This window comes from Amaranthus tricolor, chromosome 15 (assembly GCF_026212465.1).
Source record: "Amaranthus tricolor cultivar Red isolate AtriRed21 chromosome 15, ASM2621246v1, whole genome shotgun sequence".
NCBI classification, from domain to species: domain Eukaryota; kingdom Viridiplantae; phylum Streptophyta; class Magnoliopsida; order Caryophyllales; family Amaranthaceae; genus Amaranthus; species Amaranthus tricolor.
In genome coordinates, this window is record NC_080061.1 from 13194138 (window position 1) to 13216637 (window position 22500).

At 39.8% G+C, this 22500-nt stretch overlaps 1 protein-coding gene across 2 annotated transcripts; it reads left to right on the forward strand.

Annotated features, from left to right (window-relative positions):
- The first annotated feature begins 5639 nt into the window (after window positions 1-5639).
- LOC130800676 (uncharacterized) lies at window positions 5640-9887 on the forward strand. Of its 2 annotated transcripts, XM_057664266.1 has the most exons (8): window positions 5640-6000; window positions 6091-6164; window positions 6748-6816; window positions 6918-6976; window positions 7116-7176; window positions 7275-7328; window positions 9048-9182; window positions 9386-9887. In XM_057664266.1, exons 1-8 carry the CDS (start codon window positions 5814-5816, stop codon window positions 9395-9397), a joined length of 651 nt encoding a protein of 216 aa, XP_057520249.1. In that variant the 5' UTR covers window positions 5640-5813; the 3' UTR covers window positions 9398-9887. The 2 variants fall into 2 exon arrangements, with proteins under 2 accessions (XP_057520249.1, XP_057520248.1); XM_057664265.1 differs by having other exon boundaries at window positions 9048-9887.
- The last annotated feature ends 12613 nt before the right edge of the window (window positions 9888-22500 follow it).

The window sequence follows — 22500 nt, forward strand, 5'->3', positions numbered from 1 at the left end:
TTCATTTCGTGTGACTGTTGTATGTTTTTGGAATGGTTCAATTCGATCAAGTAGTAGCAATGTTAAGTATGTTGGGGGAAGACGTAAACTGTTAGCATGCAACTCAAACATGGATTTGAATGAATTTAAACATCTTATATGCTCTAAGATTGGCATTGACACTACAAGAAGTATTGTTAATGTAAGTTTTAAGTACAATATGAGTGGAGAATTGTTAGTTCTTCCGGTTGAGGTTGAGGAGGCTATAGATGCAATGTGGGAGTACTCAAAGTCTACCTCTATTCCTTGTTTAGAGTTATATGTAGAAGAGGTAGTCCTAGGGAATCAAGATGTCAATGTTGTAGAAACAAATGCATTCCTGAATGTAACTTCTTCTGCTCCTTCTTATACGCCCTTCCCTACCCAAGAAACCCAAAATCCCATTATGCCATCTTTCTCTTCTCCTTCTAATGAACCCAATCAACTTCAAATTCAAGTCTCAAATGATGTTACTTTTAACTTAGAAGATACAAATGAGCCTTGCGGTGATGTTAATAGTGAGAGTGATGAATTCGTTGAAGCTCCTTCTGAGGAAGATGTGGGTGTTGACGAGGAGGCTCTAGCTAATGACATGAGCTTAGGCAACATTCCAACAATCATTTCTCCCAAACCTTATGCACTAGTTCCCCCTCTAGATGAACACGTTGAGGACAACTCTTGGAGGTCTTGGGCTTGTGATACAACCTACACTGATGAAGGAGAGTTTCAAAAGGGTATGATGTTTGATAACAAGGATGCGTTGTTGGATGCTGTTAGACTGTATCATATTCGTAGGAACGTTGAGTACCGAACTGAGACTTCAAATCAAACCGTGCTCACCTTGAAGTGTAAGAGAGGGTGTACTTGGAGGCTTAGGGCTAGGAAGAGCTCCTATTCACCTTCATGGGAGATTGTTACATATAAAGGGAAGCATGGGGGTTGTGTATTAAGTACTGAAAATGTGTCAGCTGGATACATTCATTTGACATCTTCCGTGATTAACAATCTTATTAGAAATTGTGTTGCTGAAGACCCATCAATTAAGGTCTCTGTGGTTCGACAAATGGTGAAAGACCAATTTGGTGTCGAAGTGACCTATAAGCGGGCATAGTGTGCTAAACAGCAAGCCCTTCTCTCCATCTATGGGACATAGGAAGATTCTTATCCTCTTCTTCCACGCTTCTTGAAAGCAATGCAAGTTTCTAACCCCGGGACTGTAGTTGAGTGGTTCTTTAAGGAAGATAATGATGTTGGTGTGTACGTCCTTCCTAGTATTAGAACTTTCCAACGTGTGTTCTGGGCTTTTAAACCTAGTATTGAGGGGTTCAAGTATTGCAAACCCCTTATTGCCATTGACGAACACATTTGTATGGTAAGTATCGCCATACGTTGTTAATTGCGATTGCTCAAGATGGGAACAAGGGAATCTTCCCGCTTGCCTCTGCTTTAGTAGAGAAAGAATGCATTGCTGCGTGGTCTTGGTTTATGGCGTGTGTTCGTAAGCATGTGATGCATAGTCCAGGTTTATGTGTTATTTCCGATAGACATGCGGGCATTCAAGCAACCGTGAAGGAGCCGGAATGGCAACCTCTAAATGCCCATCATAGGTTCACCTTCTACCGTGTTAATGATTATTTTGTTAAAAGACGTGAGAATGAAAATGCATGGCTAATTGGGGGAAGTAAGTGCACTTCACACGCCACAAGAATTATCACCCGTAACACTGAGAAGGCAAACTTCCATGAGATCGTCGCATTTGACTACAGACGAGGCCTTTTTCAAGTTAAGACTGGACGTGGTAATAGAGGATCCGCCAAAGGTGGTAAAATACAAAGTGTGGATTTGAGAGAAATGAAATGCACTTGTAACAAACCCTCCATATATCACTTACCTTGTTCTCATCGATGGATGACACCACGAGGTATCAACGCGGCAGCCCAGTACGCTCCCGCAGCACCGACGATGACATAGTTTGTAAGTATTCTTCAACGTTGATTATCATCCATAGAACTTACATGTTATACGTTTCATTAATACTTCAGTGTTAATGCAGGCACAGGGCATTGCATTTGTCATCAGCTCCACCCAAGAGGAGCCTGTACGGGAGATTGCCCAAGGCATACTCCTAGGGACACAGTTTCAGTACTTCATTCCAGAAGTCGCTATGCCCGACACCACTATGGACGAGTAGGGGTCATCTCCTCATCATGCCGACGTTCATCTTGAGGAGGTAGACTTAACGTGCCCCGAATATGGTGCCGGGTCCTCACAGGGTGCTGGATTATCACAGTATCAATCACCTCCCCTAACCGAGCATCCTGCGACGGCCTTTTACTATCGTAGGAGGCGTCATAAACCGTCATAGTTAGACAGGGTACAGGAGGAGGATTAGCATTAGTATACTGTTTGTATATATTGAACATTGACATTTTGTATATATTGAATATTTGTACATATTCAATATTTGTAACATTTGGACTTTTGTGTATAATTTGTAATATATATGTAGATGTATATTTTTTTATCGTATTATCACATGTTTATTATGAATGAAATGATGTTAGGTACTCAGAGTTTTCGGCGATGAATCATTCCGCCAAGAATGCAGTATGAATTTAATCAAAAACAAACAGACAATCATAGTCAAATAGGGAAAATGCTCTCGAAAATTCAACACAATTTCATTCATGTTCAACGAATCCATATCAAATTACATAGTTTATTCGTTAAGTTAAACCACTGCCGTTAACTAATATTGCTTCTTCAACTTTCTCATAATTCTTTCAGTCTCTTCTTTCCTATGTTCCATATCATCTATTTGTCTCTTGAGATTCAATACCTCATCTTTAAGCTCTTGTTTTTCTTTTTCAAGCGATTTGGTACCCTTCGGAGCAACCCACGTAAAGTACGTGCATCCGAATCCTTCATCCAAGTAGAAAGGACAAGCAACAAAATCACGGTCAATATCAACGTCGCTCCAATCTGTAATTATCTCAACTTCATAACCACAATCACAAAGCTCTTCAATAGAATGCTCCTATGACATCTACGGAACACATATAATATAGTAACATAAGTAAGCATTCAAAAATAATATTAACATTTATAAATTGAGAATAATACTAACATAATCCTTTATGTTACCTTCAAAATCGATTAACTAGAACAAGAATGATGGAGTTTGGATACAATAAAGTAGGGAGATGATGGAGTTATTTATAGACTAATAACAACGACTATTTTCAACTTCATAACGACTATTTTTCAATTTTACAACGATTAGTTTAAATCATACAAAAAGATCACCAAAAGTCAAACCAGGTCAAGGGATATGTCGTTGTTACTAACAGCGACATTTTGTTTGACCCGTCAAACATTAGGTCGCTGTTAGTTACAACGACGTATCCCTTGACTAAAATTTTGACCATTTCTTTTAATTCGCTGTTAGTAAGAGTGAGTTTACACCAAGTCTAGATTTAGAGCCAAGGACGCTTATTTTGGGAATAAAGTTTGAAGGAAGCTTGTTATTTGAATAAAGTTGTTAAATAATCTTATTTTTTTTCAAATTTTCACTTTTGGATGACCCAATGTACACTTAATGTCATAAAATGATCACTTATAACCTAAAAAGATCATTTATAATTTTTAAGTGACCAATTATAATCTTAAAGTGATCTCTTATCATTTTAAAGTGATCATTCTTTATAGTTTTAAAGTAATCACTTATAATCTTGTTGTTCTTTTAATTGTTATCCACACATCTTTAAGTGACAAATTATAATTTTAAAGTGATCTTTTATAATGAATTGATTATATAACTCGTCTCATGGTGAGATGACAGTGTCATACAAGACTTATTCTTTTAATTGTTATCAACATATATTCTTTCATTTTATCTAATTTTTAATCTTATCCACTCATTTTGAATATTCCCACCATTTTATAAATATTTTGCAACTATTATAGATCGTAAGTATTTGTTACAGTATCAAAGAGAAAGATAGGGAGTAAACCAAAAAAAAAAAAAACATTGAGCAATCTTAACAATCGAATTCCAACTAAATTCTTATAAAAATTAATTTTGTGCAACACATTTGTATTCGTGTGGGCTAGGGCCATCCTAAGCGGATTAGGGGCATGTGTCATGTATCATTTGAGAATTGGGTCTTGACCGTAAATAAAATTCTTATGAGGTTCATCAAATATCTTGTACTGCAAGGTAGTTTATGCGTGAAGGAGTCTTTCCCCACTAACGATAAACCTAATAGCTGTCGGATAAGAGAGTAGTGGTAAAAGATAGGAGAGTTAGTTACTGAGATAACCTTCAACTATATGAAGAACATGGGAGAGGGAACTGTAACCTCTAACCTAATTCCTTACTATAAATACGTGCATATTCATCAATAATAGGTACGTATTACTATCTCCCTTCAAAGCACTTAACTCTTAAAAGAGTTGCTCTTAAGTACATAAAACATTCATTACAACCTCACGACATAAAAGAAATCATAATATAAATCCTCCAAGCTGAAAATTATAATGCACTTGAGATCGGGCTATCTAGGTACTTCATCTTCAATAAATACTAACTTGGGGCCCTTGGCGTGTGTTATTTGTGCAATTATAATCTCAGGTGATATTTTAAAAAGGGCGAGCAAAAAAACTAGAGCTGTTCAGTGACTCGACCCGAAAACCCGACTCCAACTGAAAGTAAACCGACCCAAAAATGTGTTTCTTTTAGGCTTACGTAACCGACATTACTCGAACCGATTGACAACCGAAAATGGAAAAACTGAACCCGAGTTGGGACTGATTTTTGTAACCGACATATGACCGTTAACCGAGATTACCCGAACTTAATAGTGACCGACCCGAGTCATGCTCGAAACTGAACTCGATCCGGCTAAAATCGACTTAACCCCGAACGAATTTTTATTCTAGCTGCTGTAACCTGAATCAATTTTTAATATAGAGGTATGATCGACTCATATTCAATCATCTTATTAGTTAATCTAATAAAGTGATAAACATTTTAATAAATTAAATTTCATAAATACGTGGTTTCATATATTTAGAGTTAATGATCAATGGTCAACTTTTAATTCACAGTCAAACAAGTAAAAGTAACAAAGTAATAACCACTAATTGATTTGCATTTCAACGATTTTGCTTTAAGTAAAAGTAATTTTATCATTAATTAAAAAATAACTAACAACTTAATCTGATATTGACTCGATCATTAAAAAAATAGTAATTCGTAGCTGAATTCTACTTGAAAAATACCCACCGGTAAAACTGAACCAATTATTTACCGATGACAACCCGATACCGATTGACACTCGACTCGAACTTCAACCGACACCGAACCGATGCTAACCCGATAGATCGAATAACCGATCTTTAAACCAAACTGTGACTAACCGACCGACCCGAGTGCGACCTGTCTTAATACGGATTCAAAAAAATAAACGATTCAAAATACAACCGAACCGAATTACACCGATCCAAAGAAACTAAGTAGCAAATCTCTCAACAGCATTGCTTGTTTGCTTCCAATTCTCTTTGGATGCGATCAAACCCATATCACAATTATATCTATAATATTCCAAGACAACACTAATATGAGAGCTTTTAAACTTAAATCAAGTACACTTTTATGCTCAAGAGGAGCACAAGTGGAGTTTTAGGATTAGGGTGCAATAGCATTATAGCTTAGTTGAATTGAATTGTATTTGGATCGAGGATTTGAGGCAAGGGTCAAGGGATAGGGAGCTAGGACAAGGAACATCAATCAAATGGAAGGCATAGGACTTGGAGTAAAGCTAAATTTGAAATCCCTAAATCACCTGATATGGCCGTCTTCAACCTCTCATTTTCAGTTTAAAGCTCCTTCATTCATATCAACTGCAACTCGAGCTTGCAGAAACAACATTAATGAAAATCTTCTGCCTGCTTTCCGCTTCTCTCCTCTCTGTACCCTCTGTAATTCCTGCCATTTTCATCTTTTTATCACAATTTTTTCTTGTTCATTTCTTTATCACAGCAGCTGAGAATTGTTTTGTTGTATTGTAGCTAGTCAGGGTCCAGAACCCATCATCCATAATAATACCCAAAATCTACTTCAAGTAGTCTTGGTGTCTCCACAGGTATCATCTTATTTATTTTTGTATTGTTCTTTTTTTTTTTTTATAGTAGTAGTAGTTGTTGTTTATATACCATGGTATATACAAAGGTAACCCTAAAGATCAATGGCAAAGTATCAATTGATTTGGAAGTCAATAAATTTGGAATTAGGAATCTAATTGCAAGTGTAAAACCAATGCAATCAACAATGTCAAGTTTTTATGGAGGTTCAAACAATGTGGCATACGTCCTCCCTAGGCCTAATGTGTTTATTAATTGATGAAATACCAAGTTCTGGAAGAATTTCAATGGAAACTTACTATTGAGGATTCCAGAGTAGGAGAGAACAACTAAGTGTTTAGTGGCTAATGGGTTAGGATTACAATTGACGGAGAATTATGAAGCAATTTTACCCTTTTTCCATTTACTTGTTCTGCTTGAAATAACTTTCTTGAAGATACTATTAATACCACTAGATCCACAACCAAAATCCGTGCAGTATACTTCTTACATTGTGAGCTGATATGGATTTCGAAGGTTGCACTGCTATCAACCTTTAGATGGCAGTATGGCACAATTCTAAAATTTGTGTTTGGGTTGCTGTAGATTCCTGGAAATACTGGTTGCATCGCCAGAACCTGTGCTGCGTCAGGTGTAAAACTGCACCTTGTCCAGGTGGCTTTTTGGTTGATTACATATGTTGTCAATTGTTGTAATAGTTTCAACTTCCATTATTACAATCACTCACTGACCCCTGTTCTGTTCTTGTGCTACAGCCATTGGGTTTTCAGATAGATGATACCAAACTCAAGCGTGCTGGATTGGATTATTGGCCGTATCCACTCTTAATCCTTAGTTGACAAATTACTAGAATGTTAATTCAGTGCCTAGTAATATGTCTGTCATTTATGTAGCCATTTACTCTGAATACTGATATTGTGCTCATATATATTCACCCTTAATTATTCCATTAGATATGTAGTTGTCAAAGTGCATCCTTCCTGGGCTGCATTTCGAGACTATTTCTCACTTCAAGTAATATTTTATCATTTATGCTTCTTATGAGCTCTCCCGTTTTTCTGTTCCTTATGGGTTGTATTTGTTCATGGGTATGCCCTATCCTACTCTTGCAGGATGGAGAGAAACGACTATTAGCATTCACTAAGAGGGGAACAGCTATACATTCTGTAAGTATAATATTGAAATGCCTAGTTTATATTTTATAAATATTGAAATTTTACGTTTTTCACTTCATATATGTTTATCATAGAGACCAGTGTAACATAATTCACAAGTTAATTCGCTTTTTAAATTTGTGATTTGCTCAAAATGACCCTAAAATAGTCCAAAACCGATCGAAATTTGCTTTTTTTGATTCGTGATTCGCAATAAGATTAGTGAATTATGTGACAGTGATAGCAATTTGATGCATTGTATATCACAAGCATCTATTTATGCTGTTTGTTTGCCAATATTTTGTTTTCTTGGCAAATAAGAAGTATATATATGCCAAAAAGAGGGGATACACAGAAAGACTTTTTCTTGATGCGATCTCAAGCAAAGCATATCAGCTAAAAAGCCATACGCCCACACAAACAAGCTACCACTACAATCCCCCACACGCAAAAACCTCTCACCAAACAAGAGGCACTCTCAAATAGGTGAAACACCCCTACAACTCACACAAAAATAAAATGAACAAAGCCACAAAACGGGAAAAGAAGCAAAAGAAAAACAAAAAGGGAAAGCAAAATAGCCAACACCCTTAAGGCTTCAATGACGAGCAAACCACGAAAGGCCTGCTCTATCTGATTTCTTATTGTTGCGCTTCAACATCAAAGACCCAGCCTCCCAGGCCTTAATCAAAACCAACAATTCAGCTCCTAACATGCAGCCCATCAGCACTGAACAGATCAGAGCAGGACCAGGAGACCCGCAGAACCAGCCACAGCAGCACTCTACCACCTGCACTCAAGCGCTGCAGCATAGAAACCTAGGCAGCCAGCAGCAAGAACAACACCACTCAATGACTAGAAGACCCTGCTGCAGAGAACATACCAGCAGCACAGACAGGCCAGCAGCTTACCCAACAGAACAGCAGCTTACCCAAAATCATTTGAGGGAAAATTCCACTTTCTTGTATCTGAATAATTGATCTTATGGGAGCAATAGTTGCATATATTCACTGAAAAGCACATCAGATCACTGCTGTATTTATAGATTGTCCATATAACTTTATCCTGATCTACTTGAAATAATCCTTATTTAATTCTTTGGGTAGGTACTATTAGGTTTTGCTATGATGCATCCCTGCCTCAAGACACACAGCACATCTTGCCCCCACAACCTTCCCTTCCCCGCCCGCGCTCACCTCGGAGTAGCTGTGTGCCCAGGCATACGATTGCCGTCACTAGCTTATTTGCTCCAAAAGTGAATGAAATCTCAATAATAAAGCATTACCTCTTCTGTACTCGAAGTAGTTCCAGGACGCTGTAGAATCTCGTAATTTGTTTTACATTGAGCTTATACATGTTCTAGCATTTGAATGTCCGCTAAAAGAAACTCTTGCCTCAACTTTGCACTTGGACACTCTTATGCTAGAAAAATTGTCACATTGAGATAACAGTAAGTTTGAGCTCCTGCTCTTGAAAGAGAGCAACGACTTCTTTCTAGGAAGTAGGAACAAAGAGTAGCAAACCTTTTTCATATATATCCGTCAAATGTCGATACGTGAACAATAATCCATTGTAGTTCAAGAAGGCATGTCTCATTATATAATACACCACTTGAGCCCAGTTCTTAAATATTTGCCATTAATGTATGCACGAACTTTTTTGGACAAGCTTGGCTCGCTATTTCAGTATCTTTTTTGGCATTGTTTTAACATAAATTTCTATTTTTTGCAGGAATTTTCATACAAGCCTGGTGATTGGCTTGTGTTTGGATCAGAAACAAGTGGGTTACCACCTGATGCGCTCTTTGACTGCAGAAGCGAAGCTTATGGTGGCGGAACTATCAAAATTCCTATGGTGGATACCTATGTAAGATGTTTGAATCTTTCTGTCAGTGTAGGAATTGCAGTTTATGAAGCTGCGAGACAGCTAGATTATGAGCAGCTCCAATACTCATCTGAATCTCTTATTAAAGGAGAAAATCAATTTATAGCTGAAGATATATTTGCTTAGCTTCTTTGTCATATGTGTTCGCTCGTCTATTGGTTTCACCATCTCACTCATTTCTGTAGATCATAACCTAATAAAACCAGAACTGTGGATTATGCGATGCATCTATCAACACAATTCATTTACCCCAGCAATTTTGCACTTGACTACAAAGTGCAAACATGGATAAGTTGTTGGATCAATCATTGTGTAGGATGCTTTGACTTGGTGTCATAAGCCAAGCTGGTGTTTGGTTTGTAGAAGTATTGAGAATTTATTGCAGAAAGCTGAGATTATTCATTCTTGGTTCAGCATTCAACTACTGCCTACTGGTGCTTGCATCGATGGTGTTGTATTGATTATCCGAGGATTTCTGAAGGTGAAATTTGTGTTATTTAATCAAACAAATAGTGCACTTTTAATTTTAAGCTAGGAACTCGAAGATATGGAACTGTGTGAACTAGAAATTTTATTAGAAGATAATAATCTTTTTGGTTGAGAGAATTTGTTGTAAATGGGCAATTATACAGTTTAGAGATTTATTGTTGCATCTTGCAAGTAGTAAAAGAAAGAAAGTTGCAATCATTTTTATTCTATGCTTTTATCAAATAGTTTTTTATTTACTTTTTATTTTTCTTAATTTATCTTTAAATTTTTATTTTTGTTAGAAGCTAACATATTGTTCGGGCTACACTGAAAAAACCAATAGGTAAAGCTAACTTCAACGTTTGACTAAACAAGTGTAATACAGTTGAATTCACCGATGTTATAGACATAAAGTTGGATCTGATTAATATAATTTCTCTTGATATTTTATTAATAATAATAATAATGATAAAGATAACGATAACGATAATAATAATGATAATAGAAAACCTCTCCTCAAAAGGCGATTCTCGAGCGTTCTTCAGTGCTGTGGTCTCCTCACCCATGGGTAGAAGACAAGGCAGAGGTAGGGTAAGATCAAGGAAACCAGTACAGCTCCAGTCACTGTCAAGACAGTCTGCTGCATCTTTGTCGAGCTCCGTATCTTCAACGGCTGACTCGTTAAACCCCACTCAGACTAGGGTTGTGGGGAAGACGCCATTGGATTCAAGCCCTAAGTCTAGGAGTAATTGGGCTTCGATAGTCCAACAGACGGCAGGTTATGAGAACAACAACCCACCTGCTGCTGCTGCTCAATTGAGAAGGGATGAGATGCGAAACTCGACACAGCTGGGGAGTTCTTCTGGGCAGATTCGAAGTCCAACAATAGATGTGGGAAATGGCACACTGTACCAGACTTGGGTCAAAGTCAGAAGAAGGTGATGGAGGAAGATGTGAACCAAGTTCCAAAGAAACAGATTCACCCAGGTACTATCCCCTTCCCTAAAACTGTCAATCAATATGGAGGATATCATAGATGAAATTAATTTTTGGGAATCTGCTGTTGTGTGCTATGATATTGGTGCCAACCCTCCTTTACATGTGATTGAAGGTTTTACGCATTGAATATGGAAGGACATATCAATAGATAAGGTTGGAATGGTTGAAAAGGGAGTCTTTTGATTAGGGTTAAGACCCAAGAGGATCGTTTCACTGCGTGTGGTATAAGTGGTATTATGTTTGACAAAAAACCTTTTGTGGTGAAACCTTGGAGACCTTCTATGTCTTACTCTAAGAAGTCATTATCGAGTGTGCCTATCTAGGTGAGGTTTCCTGGTTTGGATGTGATGTATTGGGGTGAAAAAAGTTTGTCAAAGATTGTTGAAAAGCAATGGAATAAGAAAGTTGTTGGGTGTTTGAGTTTTCAAATCTCTCAAAAGTTAAAGCTGCTAAAGAAGGACTTGAAGGATGCCTTTAATGCCGAGCCTATCCAAATTAGGGTTCAGATTGGAGGCTGCTTTCATGGCTGCTCAACAGTCTTTGCATCAGTCCACAACCCTGTGAATGCATCCCAGGAGCGAGAGTTAGCAACAACCCTTCACAAAGCTCATAGTGATTACACTTCTTTTCTACAGAGCTAAGGCATCTTGGCTACGTTTTGGAGATGATTACACCTCCCTGTTTCATAGGAGCATCAATCAACGCAGGATTCAAAATCGGGTGAACTTCCTCTATGTGAACAACTCCTTTATCTTGACCCTGCTATCATACATGAAACTTTCCATGCTTTCTATTCTGCTCTATTCTGCTGCAAAATGGAAAATCGCAGGAAGGTTAATTTACCTGTCATTAGTGAAGGTCATGTGCTCAATCACGCTCAGAGGGAGTCTCTTAACTTGTCCTTTACTGCTCAGGAAATCAAAGACACTCTATGGAATATCCTGGATGACAAAGCTCCAGGGTTAGATGGTTATAACAGTAAGTTTTATAAGGCTGCCTGGTCCATTGTGTGAAACGAGGTGGTTAGAGCTGTTCAGGAGTTTTTTAATAATGGTAAGCTGCTCAAGGCTTGGAACATCAATGCTGTAACTTTAATCCCAAAAGTTGCTTGCCCCTCACACCCAGGTGACTTTCGTCCTATCTCCTGCTGTCATGTACTATATAAGTGTATTTCCAAACTTATTTGCTCTAGGCTTAAGCTTGTATTGGATCATATTGTTAATCAAGCTCAGGGGGCTTTTGTGGCCAATAGAAGCATTGTCCATAATGTGCTGTTATGCCAAGACATTGTTAAACATTATTCTAGGAAACACTGTTTACCTAGTGCACTTTTAAAGATTGATCTACGCAAAGCATATGATACAATGGAAGGGCAATTCATCAAAGATATGCTGGTGGCTCTCAAATTCCCCTCTCACTTTATCAAGATTGTCATGGCTTGTATATATTCAACGAGTTATTCATTGCTGATTAATGGTAGTCCAATGGAAGCTTTTGATGCCAAAAGGGGGCTTCGACAGGGGGACCCAATGTCCCCGCTCTTTGGGCATGGAATATCTATCACGCATACTCACCCACGCCAGTCTCTCTAGCTCGTTCTCATATTACCCAAGATGCAAATCTTCAAAACTGACCCACTTGTGTTTTGCAGATGACCTGATGCTTTTTAGTAGAGCATATGCATCATCACTTTCGGTCATGGCAAAGTGCATTGAGAGGTTCTCTTAATCCTCTGGCCTTGTGGCCAGCTCCTCCAAATCCGCCATCTACAGTGCTGGGGTAAACCAGGAACTGAAATCTTCTCTTGCTCAAGCTGTTAATCTCCCCCTAGGTGAACTACCATTCCGGTATCTAGGAGTGCCTCTAACTACAAAAAGAATTTCCATTCGAGACTGTGATCAACTTGTGGACACCATGACTAGAAGAATTCGATCTTGGCATGCTAAACACCTATCCTTATTCTATAAGGACACTTATTCTATAAGCCAGGTATATAATGAGAAAATGAAGCCTCTTGAAATGGTGAGATAGGATTCTTGGATTTGACACAAATACTCCATCCCAAAATCAAGATTTGTATTTTGGCTAGCACTACTGGACAAGCTCAAGACTAAAATGAGACTACTTGATATGAAGGTTCAATCTAACGGCTTGTGCCCCATCTGCAACCTTGCACCCGAAACACGAGATCACTTATTTTTTGAATGCCCCTTTAGTTCTCAAAGCATAACGGAACTAACAAACTGGCTACAAGTTAGATTCCAAATCAGAAGCATAGCGAGTATGAACATTTGAAGGTGGAAGCTCCCAAGGTTTCAAAAGAAGCTGCTGATTGCGGGAATTGCTCATATTGTGTATATGGTACGGTTTGTTCGTAATGAAGCTGTTTGGCAAGGGTATGTAAAAACCTCGCGTCAGGTCTGCAGTCTAAGGATGCAGTTACTATTATAAACTGGATAGCCTAGGACCTGTCTAGGCATCTTGGTTCTTGTTTTGACTTTGATTTTATTTTGGGCTTGATTATCTTCTTTAACCAGTGCTCATGAAGAGTGAGATGGAGAAACCCTTCCTAGCATGTATGTCCCATTTTCACACTGATGCAATTGCAGGGTATGAGTTGATGATTAGTTTTGTACTTAAATCGTTTAAGTGGATTTATGGAAAATTTTCATTTTCATTTATGAAAAAACACTCTCTAAACCGTATGCTTTCTCTCTCTAAAGCCACATCCTTTGGTTTCACCATTGCTGTTTGGCATGGTGGAACTGACCAGAGCAAGAGGACCCGGTCAGCCGAGGAAGACAGAGGTTTTGAACAGAATCCAGGCACTGGCAGAACACGGGCAACAACCGGAGAAAGGAAATGTGGAGACTAGAGAGAAGGAACCCAGATCGGAATTAACCGGAGAAAGGAAATGTGGAGACTAGAGAGAAGGAACCCAGATCGGAATTAACGAATGCTCACAGCCCAGCCACTACCACCCATGAATCATCAACGGTGGCGGGGAAACCTACCCTAAGCTGGGCGTCCATCCTCCAAGGCGGCAGCAGCAAGCCGATGGTAGCTGAACAAGAAAAGTCAGCGGAGAGCACACCTAAAGAGGGAAAGCAGACCCAGAACAATAAAACCACAACTACTACTGAAGGTAACACCCCATCAAACCCTAAAACTGTTAAAATTGATTACTCTGACATTGAAGATGAGGTAAAATACTGGGAATCTGCTGTGGTCTGTTTTGTGGTTGGGGTAAACCTCCCGTTACATGTTATAGATGGTTTTGTGAGCCGAATTTGAAAAGATTTAGAAGTTGACACAATTGGTATGATTGACAAAGAAGTCTTCTTGGTTAGATTGAAATCAACTGGTGTTAGAGATAAAGCCTATGAGACCAATGGTGTCCTATTTGACAACAAACCCTTTGTGATTAAATTGTGGACACCAGAAATGCCAACCGACAAAAGTAGTATAGCTACCATGCCCATTTGGATTAAACTTCCAAAACTCAAAGTGGAATATTGGGGTAAAACGAGTCTTAAAAAAAGATAGCTGGGCTAGTATGAAAGGTCATACGACTAGACAATGCCACAAGACAAAAGGCCCGGCTCATATACGCTCGAGTCTTAGTAGAAAAGAACACCAATGACGAATTCCCAAAGGAAATACACTTCAAAAATGTGAAGAATGAGCTAATCACCTAGCAAGTGGTCTATGAATGGAAATGTAAAGAATCAAGTAATATATTTACTGAAATTAAAATTCAAGAAGAAAAGCTGTTAGGTTGCTTGATTATATATTTGTGTAAGTATGAAATAACAAAGATAGTGTACCCCACTTCGAGAGGAGGCTCGCTCCCAGGTGAGCAAGCTCAATAACAACTTTTTGATGCCCAATACAATGCATGCATCAGGTATTTAAACAGAACAATAATAACAACCTGCTGACATCACTAACAATTTAATGACATCATAATACAGCCAAAATATTAATTAATTAATTCTTAGCTGCTCTCTTCCTTGTATATGTGAATAGGACCGGCGGTTTATTGGGCTGGCCCAGTTGAGTCCTTGCATCACCTCCACCCCAAAAAGCCACCTTGTCCTCAAGGTGAAAGTCAGGAAAGCGAATATCCAGTGAAGCATAGTCCTCCCAGGTGGCCTCAAATTCTAGAAGGCCCTTCCATTTGACAAGCACTTCCGCTGTTATAGCTCCTCCAATAGACGCATTACGAACCCCCAAAATCTCCTCTGGTTCAGCCACCATAATCATATCCTCAGTAAGCTGGGCAGGAATAGTAGGGCACACCGGTGCAGAACCCACGGCCTTCTTGAGTTGGGAGATGTGGAAGACTGGGTGTATCTTGGCTTCTGGAGGTAAGGATAACTTATAGGAAACCTTCCCGATTCTCTCCAATACTTCAAAGGGCCCGAAGTAACGAGCAGCAAACTTTTCATGTAGCCTAGTAACTATAGATTTTTGGCGGTAGGGTTGCAATTTCAGAAACACCAAGTCCCTTACTGCAAACTCCATATCTCTCCTTTTAACATCAGCCTGGTGTTTCATGATTTGCTGAGCCCGAAGTAAATGAGCCTTCAAATCATCGAGTATGGCATCCCGTTCTTGCAACTACTCCTCGAGGGATGAATTTGCAGTGCTACCCTGCTCAAAACGGATCAAGGTAGGAGGGTCTCGTCCATATAGGGCTTTAAAAGGCGTACACGATATAGAGTTGTGATGGGAAGTATTATACCAGTATTCTGCCCAATCCAACCACGTACTCCAGCTCTTAGGTTTCTCTCCAATGAAACACCTGAGATAAGTTTCAAGCCCCTTGTTCACCACTTCACTTTGCCCATCCGTTTGTGGGTGGTAAGCTGTGCTCCTTTTTAAGTAATTGCCTTGAAGGCGAAATAACCCCTGCCAGAAGTGACTCATAAAAATTTTATCGCGATCTGAGACAATAATGGAAGGAAAGCCATGTAATCTGACCACCTCGTGAATGAACGCTGCTGCCACTCCTTGGGCCGTAAACGGATGCTTTAGAGGAATGAAATGGGCATATTTAGTTAGGTGATCCACCACCACCAATATCGTGTCGTAACCTTGAGATTTTGGCAGTTTCTCAATGAAGTCCATAGTCAAGTCTTCCCAAACCTGAGATGGGATGGGTAAAGGTTGCAGTAATCCCGTGGGACTAAGGGTTGAGTGTTTGTTGCGTTGGCAGACAATACAGGAGGATACGTATTTGGATACACAACGCCGCATCCCCGGCCAATACCATTCCCGAGCCAAACGTTGATAAATTTTAAAATCTCCCGAGTGACCACCTATGGCTGAATCATGATACTCCGCCAATAATCTGGTGACCAAGTTCGAATCACCTGGAATGACCAACCTGCCTTTATATCTAAGAGTCCCATGTTCAATACTATAGCCTTTAGGCACCGGTTCCCCTTGTTGAATGGCGTGAACCAATTGCTGAATAAATGGATCCGGGTGTATTTGCTGTTGGAAATCTTCCCATTTGATTCCGCCAGCTGAAATTAGAGTGTTGCAATCTATATCGGAATGTTCCTTACGAGACAACGCATCAGCCACCTTATTATGAGCCCCCGGCTTGTACTGAATTTCGAATTCATAACCCAATAATTTACTCATCCATTTTTGATACTCCTATCCCACTTCTTTTTGAGCCATGAGAAACCTGAGACCTTGTTGATCCATGCGTATGATGAATTTCCGGCCCAGAAGATACTGGCGCCATTTCATCACCGACAGGACAATTGCCATCAACTCCTTTTCATACACGGATTTTTGCCGAGCTTGCTGCCCCAATAGAAGGCTAAAGGATGATCTGATTGCATAAGCACCGCACCTACCCCAAACCCAGATGCATCTACTTCAATAATGAACATTTGATTGAAATCTAGCATAGCCAGAACAGGAACCTGAGTCATAGCTTGCTTCAATGTTGTAAAGGCTTGGGTGGCCTCTTCACTCCATCCGAATTGGTCTTTCTTGAGTTGTGCAGTTAGAGGAGTTGCTATGGAGGCATAGCCCTTCACAAATTTGCGATAATAGCCCGTTAAACCCAAAAATCCACGGAGTTCCCTAATGTTTGTAGGAATAGGCCAAGAAGTAACTGCTGAAATTTTCGATTGATCTACCGCCACCCCGGCTTGTGGAATAACATGCCCCAGATACGCCACCTCCTCCTTCCCGATATCACATTTCTTCCAATTTGCGAAGAGCTGATGATTAGAGAGTAGCTCTAATACCTGTTGCAAATGCAGTATGTGTGCCTCCCATGATTTGCCGTAAATCAATATATCATCGAAAAAGACCAATACAGACTAACTTAAGTAAGGTCGAAACACCTCATTCATAAACGCTTGGAAGGTGGCAGGAGCGTTGGTTAAACCGAATGGCATAACCAAGAATTCATAGTGACCCTCGTGTGTACGGAAGGCTGTTTTGTGGATATCCTCGCGCCTCATTCGAATCTGATGATACCCGGATTTTAGGTCAAGTTTACTGAACACCGTGGCCCCACTCAACTCATCCAATAATTCATCTATGACTAGAATCGGAAACTTGTTTGGAACCGTAGCCTTATTGAGTGCCTGATAATCCACGCAAAAACACCACGACCCATACTTTTTCTTCACCAACAGGACAGGACTAGAAAATGGGCTCTGTGAAGGTTGAATTATTCCTTGTGTCAACATGTCTGTAATTAAGGACTCTATTTCACTCTTCTGTCCCTGGGGGTATCTGTAAGGTCGTAGGCTAATAGGGTCGGTGCCCTTCTTGAGTGCTATGGCGTGATCATGGGTTCTCTTAGGAGGTAAACCCGAAGGCATGTCGAATACGTGCTTAAACTCCTGCAGAACAGAATGTAGCACTGAAGGAATTTGCCCCATATCTAGCTCATCAATTATTTGTTGATCACTTGACATTTGGTTAAATTCTACCAAATACCCTCCACCTTCCTTCTGCAAGGTTTGTATCATGGCTTTTAATGAAAGCCGGTGAAGGATCTCCCTTAAGTGTTACATGTTCACTCCCCTGCTGAAATTTTAAGGTCTGGGTTTTCCAATTAGTCATTATGGTTCCCAATTTTTCAAGCCATTGAACCCCTAAGATAATATCAGAATTTCCCAAAGGAAGAGGGAGGAAATCCTCAATGACAGTCATACCTGAGAGTTGCAGATTCACTCCTTTGCACAGCCCTGTACCCCGCACGGACTCCTCTGTTCCCAATGAAACACCGAAGGATTTTGTCGGAGTAAGTGGAACGCCCAACGTTTCAACCACCTCCCTCGATATGAAGTTGTGAGTAGCCCCTGGGTCAATCATAACCACTACTTCCTTGCCCAGAATATAGCCCAGCAGCTTAAGAGTGCGAGGGCTCATGAAACCCATCACCGAGTTGAAGGATATTTCGGGCTGTAGCTCTTCCGCTATTTCTGCATGCGCCATTTATAAATTGTCCCATGGCAATTTCTTCAGGTACACCTTCTAGAGGAGCCAAGAGTTCAATAAACCTTCTGCGATAATCACCCACCTCTCCTACCTGGTGGTTGTTCAGCCATTGCTCCTGGAATGTACCGGTGGAGGTAGATCGGAACTTCCTCAAAATTAGTCCCTTCATTTCGCCCCAAGTGGTCATAAGATGACGCTTGTGCTCTCATTGATACCAAAATAGCGCGTCACCCTCCAGTGCCACCACCGCAGCCTCCAGCTTATCCTCCTCTGAGAGCCGATAAAACATAAAGAAACGTTCGGCACGGAGGATCCATCCATCTGGGTTCTCACCATTAAAGGCGGGCATGTCCAGCCTCTTAAACCTCCAGTTAGCGCTGTTGTCGTTGTTCAAACCCATACCCTCTTCTTCATGAATACGAGATTGATTTGGCGAACCCCGAGGTTGTGCCCTAGCATCTGATTCCCTTGACTCACCTTCGAGACGCGAGCGAAGGGCTCCCAACGAGTCACGCACTTCTCGCTGGAAACGCTCCTGGTCCTCGCGGTTGTGCGCCACCTCCCCATCCAACTGCAGCGAAAAGACAACCAGTTTTCGCCGGAGATGTTCAAATAGCTGTTGCTGTTGTTCGACGCGTGAATTAGCTAGGGCATTTGCGATCTCCTCAGCCACGATCGAGCGCATCTCCGTCATACCTTGTTCCAGTTGTTCGATTCTCTGCGTCACCGTTGATAGAGCCATCGCCACTGTTCACTAATCGAACGATGCTCTGATACCAGGTTTGTAAAGAATCAAGTAATATATTTACTGAAATTAAAATTCAAGAAGAAAAGCTGTTAGGTTGCTTGATTATATATTTGTGTAAGTATGAAATAACAAAGATAGTGTACCCCACTTCGAGAGGAGACACTCTCCTAGGTGAGCAAGCTCAATAACAACTTTTTGATGCCCAATACAATGCATGCATCAGGTATTTAAACAGAACAAGAATAACAACCAGCTGACATCACTAACAATTTAATGACATCAGAATACAGCCAAAATATTAATTAATTAATTCTTAGCTATATGTGAATAGGACCGGCGGTTTATTGGGCTGGCCCAGTTGAGTCCTTGCAAGAAACCCACATTCTGCAAGAAATGTCAAAAATCGGGTCACATAGACTAAGATTGCTGCAGTGATGTATGGAAAGGAAACATCCCGAAGAAAGACAAAAGACCATTAAAGAACAACGGTGGTTTTCAAAAGATTGTGAGGAAACAATATGTGGTAAAACAAAAAAAACCCAACCCAGCACCATTCGGAGGGAGCCAACAATCCAAAGATAACACAACCTGAGGCCAGTGGGACTAATTGCCGATCGAGAAGCCTTGCAGAAAGATAAAAACCTGGTGAGGTGGTTGCCCTTAACCCATTTGCCGCTCTTGCTCATGATACTGACATAGACATCAATGGGAAAGCGCAAACAAAACTCTTCAACTTCCAATTACAGCGCTGGGGACTTACCCCGTTGTTGGTAATGAGTAGGAATCTCACTTGGAACGTTAGGGGACTAAACAAGGCCCGCAAACAAATCGAAGTGACAAGATTCATCTCTAGCCATAACATTAGCCTTTTTAGTCTCCTCGAAACAAAGGTAAAGCGGCAAGGACTAGGTGCCCTTTACCAACACTTTTGCCCCTTATGGTGTTTTACTCACAACTTGGCATGGCATAATGAAGGGGGTCGTATTATTGTTGCTTGGAAAAGCGACGAGCTCAAGGTAGATATCAAGCATTGTAGCAGTCAGCTTATCCACGTGGAAGTAACACCTATAGTTGGCCAGATCTTCCATTGCTCCTTTGTTTATGGAGCCAGTGACAAGAAAGGAAGGGAGGATCTCTTCGCACAACTTGAAAGCGTCAAGATGCACATAGATGGCCCGTGGTTAATAATGGGAGATTTCAATTGCATAGTCGACCTGAATGAAAGAATTGGGCAAAGACCACGCAATCATGAGGTGGAACCTTTAAGGCGATGCATGGAAACCTGCGAAATCCATGATCTAAAGAGTACAGGGAGATTTTTCACATGGACTAACAAACACAGGGTACCTCGCGAGTGCTAAGCAAGATAGACCGCATCATAGGGAATCACTCTTGGAAAATCTACTTCCCTACTTATGTCTTCCTTCCGGAAGGAGATCATGATCATATACCGATGCTTGTTCGTTTCTTCAAGCAACAGAGGGGAAACATGCCCTTCAAATTCTACAACCATTGGGGGATAAGGGAAGATTTCATCGATTTAATTTTGGATGTGTGGAACAACACTACCCCATGGCTCCAAGGCCCACCAACTGACCCAAAAGCTTGACATGGTGAAATGGCTTTGCCGAAACAAATTTAAAAAGAATGAGCAGGCAACCGTCTTGAGGCCAACCTCCTCAGAGCACAGGAAGAGGTACATTCTCAAACCACTAACGTAAATCTCATTAATATTGAATGCAAAATGGCAAATCTTCTCAAAAAAGCCAAAGAAAACAGAGACTCTACTCTCCGTCAGCAAGCAAAGATCGCCTGGCTAATGATGGGAGATGAGAATACAAGGTTCTTCCACCAGTCTATTAATCAAAGACGCATATCAAGCACCATCAATGTGCTTCACATTGAAGATGAGATTACTACTGATCAACGAACAATTCAAGAGGTCTTCTATAAATTTTATACAGATCTCCTATGTACTAATCTCAAGGGTAGAAGGAATATCAACATGAATGTCATTCATAGTGGCCCTATTCTCTTTGAGGCACAACAAACACTCTTCTCCCTTTCTCAAAGGATGACATAAAGAAGGCGATTAGGAGCATCCCCGAAGATAAGGCTTCAGGGTTTGATGGCTTCAATAGTGGATTCTATAAAGCTGCTTGGCCAGTGATTGGCTCTGATGTAATAGAGGCAGTCAAAAATTTCTTTGAAACAAGGGTCCTTGCAAAAGAGTGGAACATAACTGCTATCACCTTTGTAATACCCCTGAATTTTCGACCCCTTATACGAAACCAAAACCGTAAAGGGCGGGAGGAAATTCGGGTGTGACATTAAATAAAATAAATAAAATAATTATAAACTTTAAAATATCAGTGGAAATTTCGGAAGCATTCGGGTGTTAATTTCCGTTTAATTTACCATTTTGACATTTCTACCCTTATTAAGTGTTGGTTATTATCTTTATAATTTGCCATAAATCATTTTTATGCTCTCAAATGTTTAATTCACCATGTTGACTTTTAATTCACCGTTTAGTTCATCAACACTCTCAAACGTTGTAACCATTTTGTTTTCATTCAAATTGTTGGCATTTTTGACAAAAGGTGTCTTAAGCACTATTACATAAGTCATAATGTTCACTTAATGTACTTAACTAGGATTATAAAGTTTAAAAGGTGCATTTCAAGTACTACTACATATGTACTTAACTAAGGTAAATTATAAAGACAACAATTTAAAGGAGAACAAAATTGTTAAAATAAATATTTGAGAGCTTCGATGAATTAAACTGTGAATTTAACGTCAAAATGGTGAAATAAACATTTGAGGGCATAAACAAATTATATAGACAACAATCAACACTTAATAAGAGTAGAAACACCAAAATGGTGAATTAAACGGAAATGAACTAGAATTTAACGGAAAATGCTATGACAGTTAGATAAGGCATTAACTGGATGCTACCATATGGAAAACTCTTACAAAAGTGTTACCACTGGCATTTCATGAAAGTTAGATACTACCATGTGAAATTTCTCTAATAATAATAATAATAATAATAATAATAATAAGGTGAAGTTGTCAATTATTCAACTTTTACTTAATTTGCTAAAAATAATATTCACATATTGTTTATTTATAGAAAAAGTTAATGTGAATAATACGACCTTATAACTTTATCCCTACAATGATATCAACTTTTAATTAACCATGAATAAAACGAACTAAGTGGGTTATTTTCTCTGAACATTCAAAATGACCTTTTATGAGTAAAGCGGTCGTTTCCTCAATAAAAAAAGCTAATCAGAATTAAAAAAACCAAAAACCAACTCATCCACACACCACCCCCACTACCATCAGCAACCCCATCCCCTCCCTTCCATCCCAACCCAACTAGCGATAGCCTTCCCCTCCCCAACTCTAGCAACACCCCCTCCCCAATTCCAGCGACATCTCCCCTTTCATATTAAGTAAAAATTCTTTCCATTCATCAACAACATCGAACCCCAAATACTCTTCACCACAATGACCCCAACCAGATGGGTTATGTGGTGGTGAGTGCTTGACATTGGTGGTCGAGTTTTTTTGTGGGTGAGAGGGAAG

Coding starts and splice junctions, on each gene's coding strand:
- LOC130800676 (XM_057664265.1), top strand. CDS start 5,814: ATGGAAGGCATAGGACTTGGAGTAAAGCTAAATTTGAAATCCCTAAAT. Junction 6,817..6,917: donor TAAAACTGCACCTTGTCCAG/GTGGCTTTTTGG, acceptor CTTGTGCTACAG/CCATTGGGTTTTCAGATAGA. Junction 6,977..7,115: donor GCTGGATTGGATTATTGGCC/GTATCCACTCTT, acceptor TTATTCCATTAG/ATATGTAGTTGTCAAAGTGC.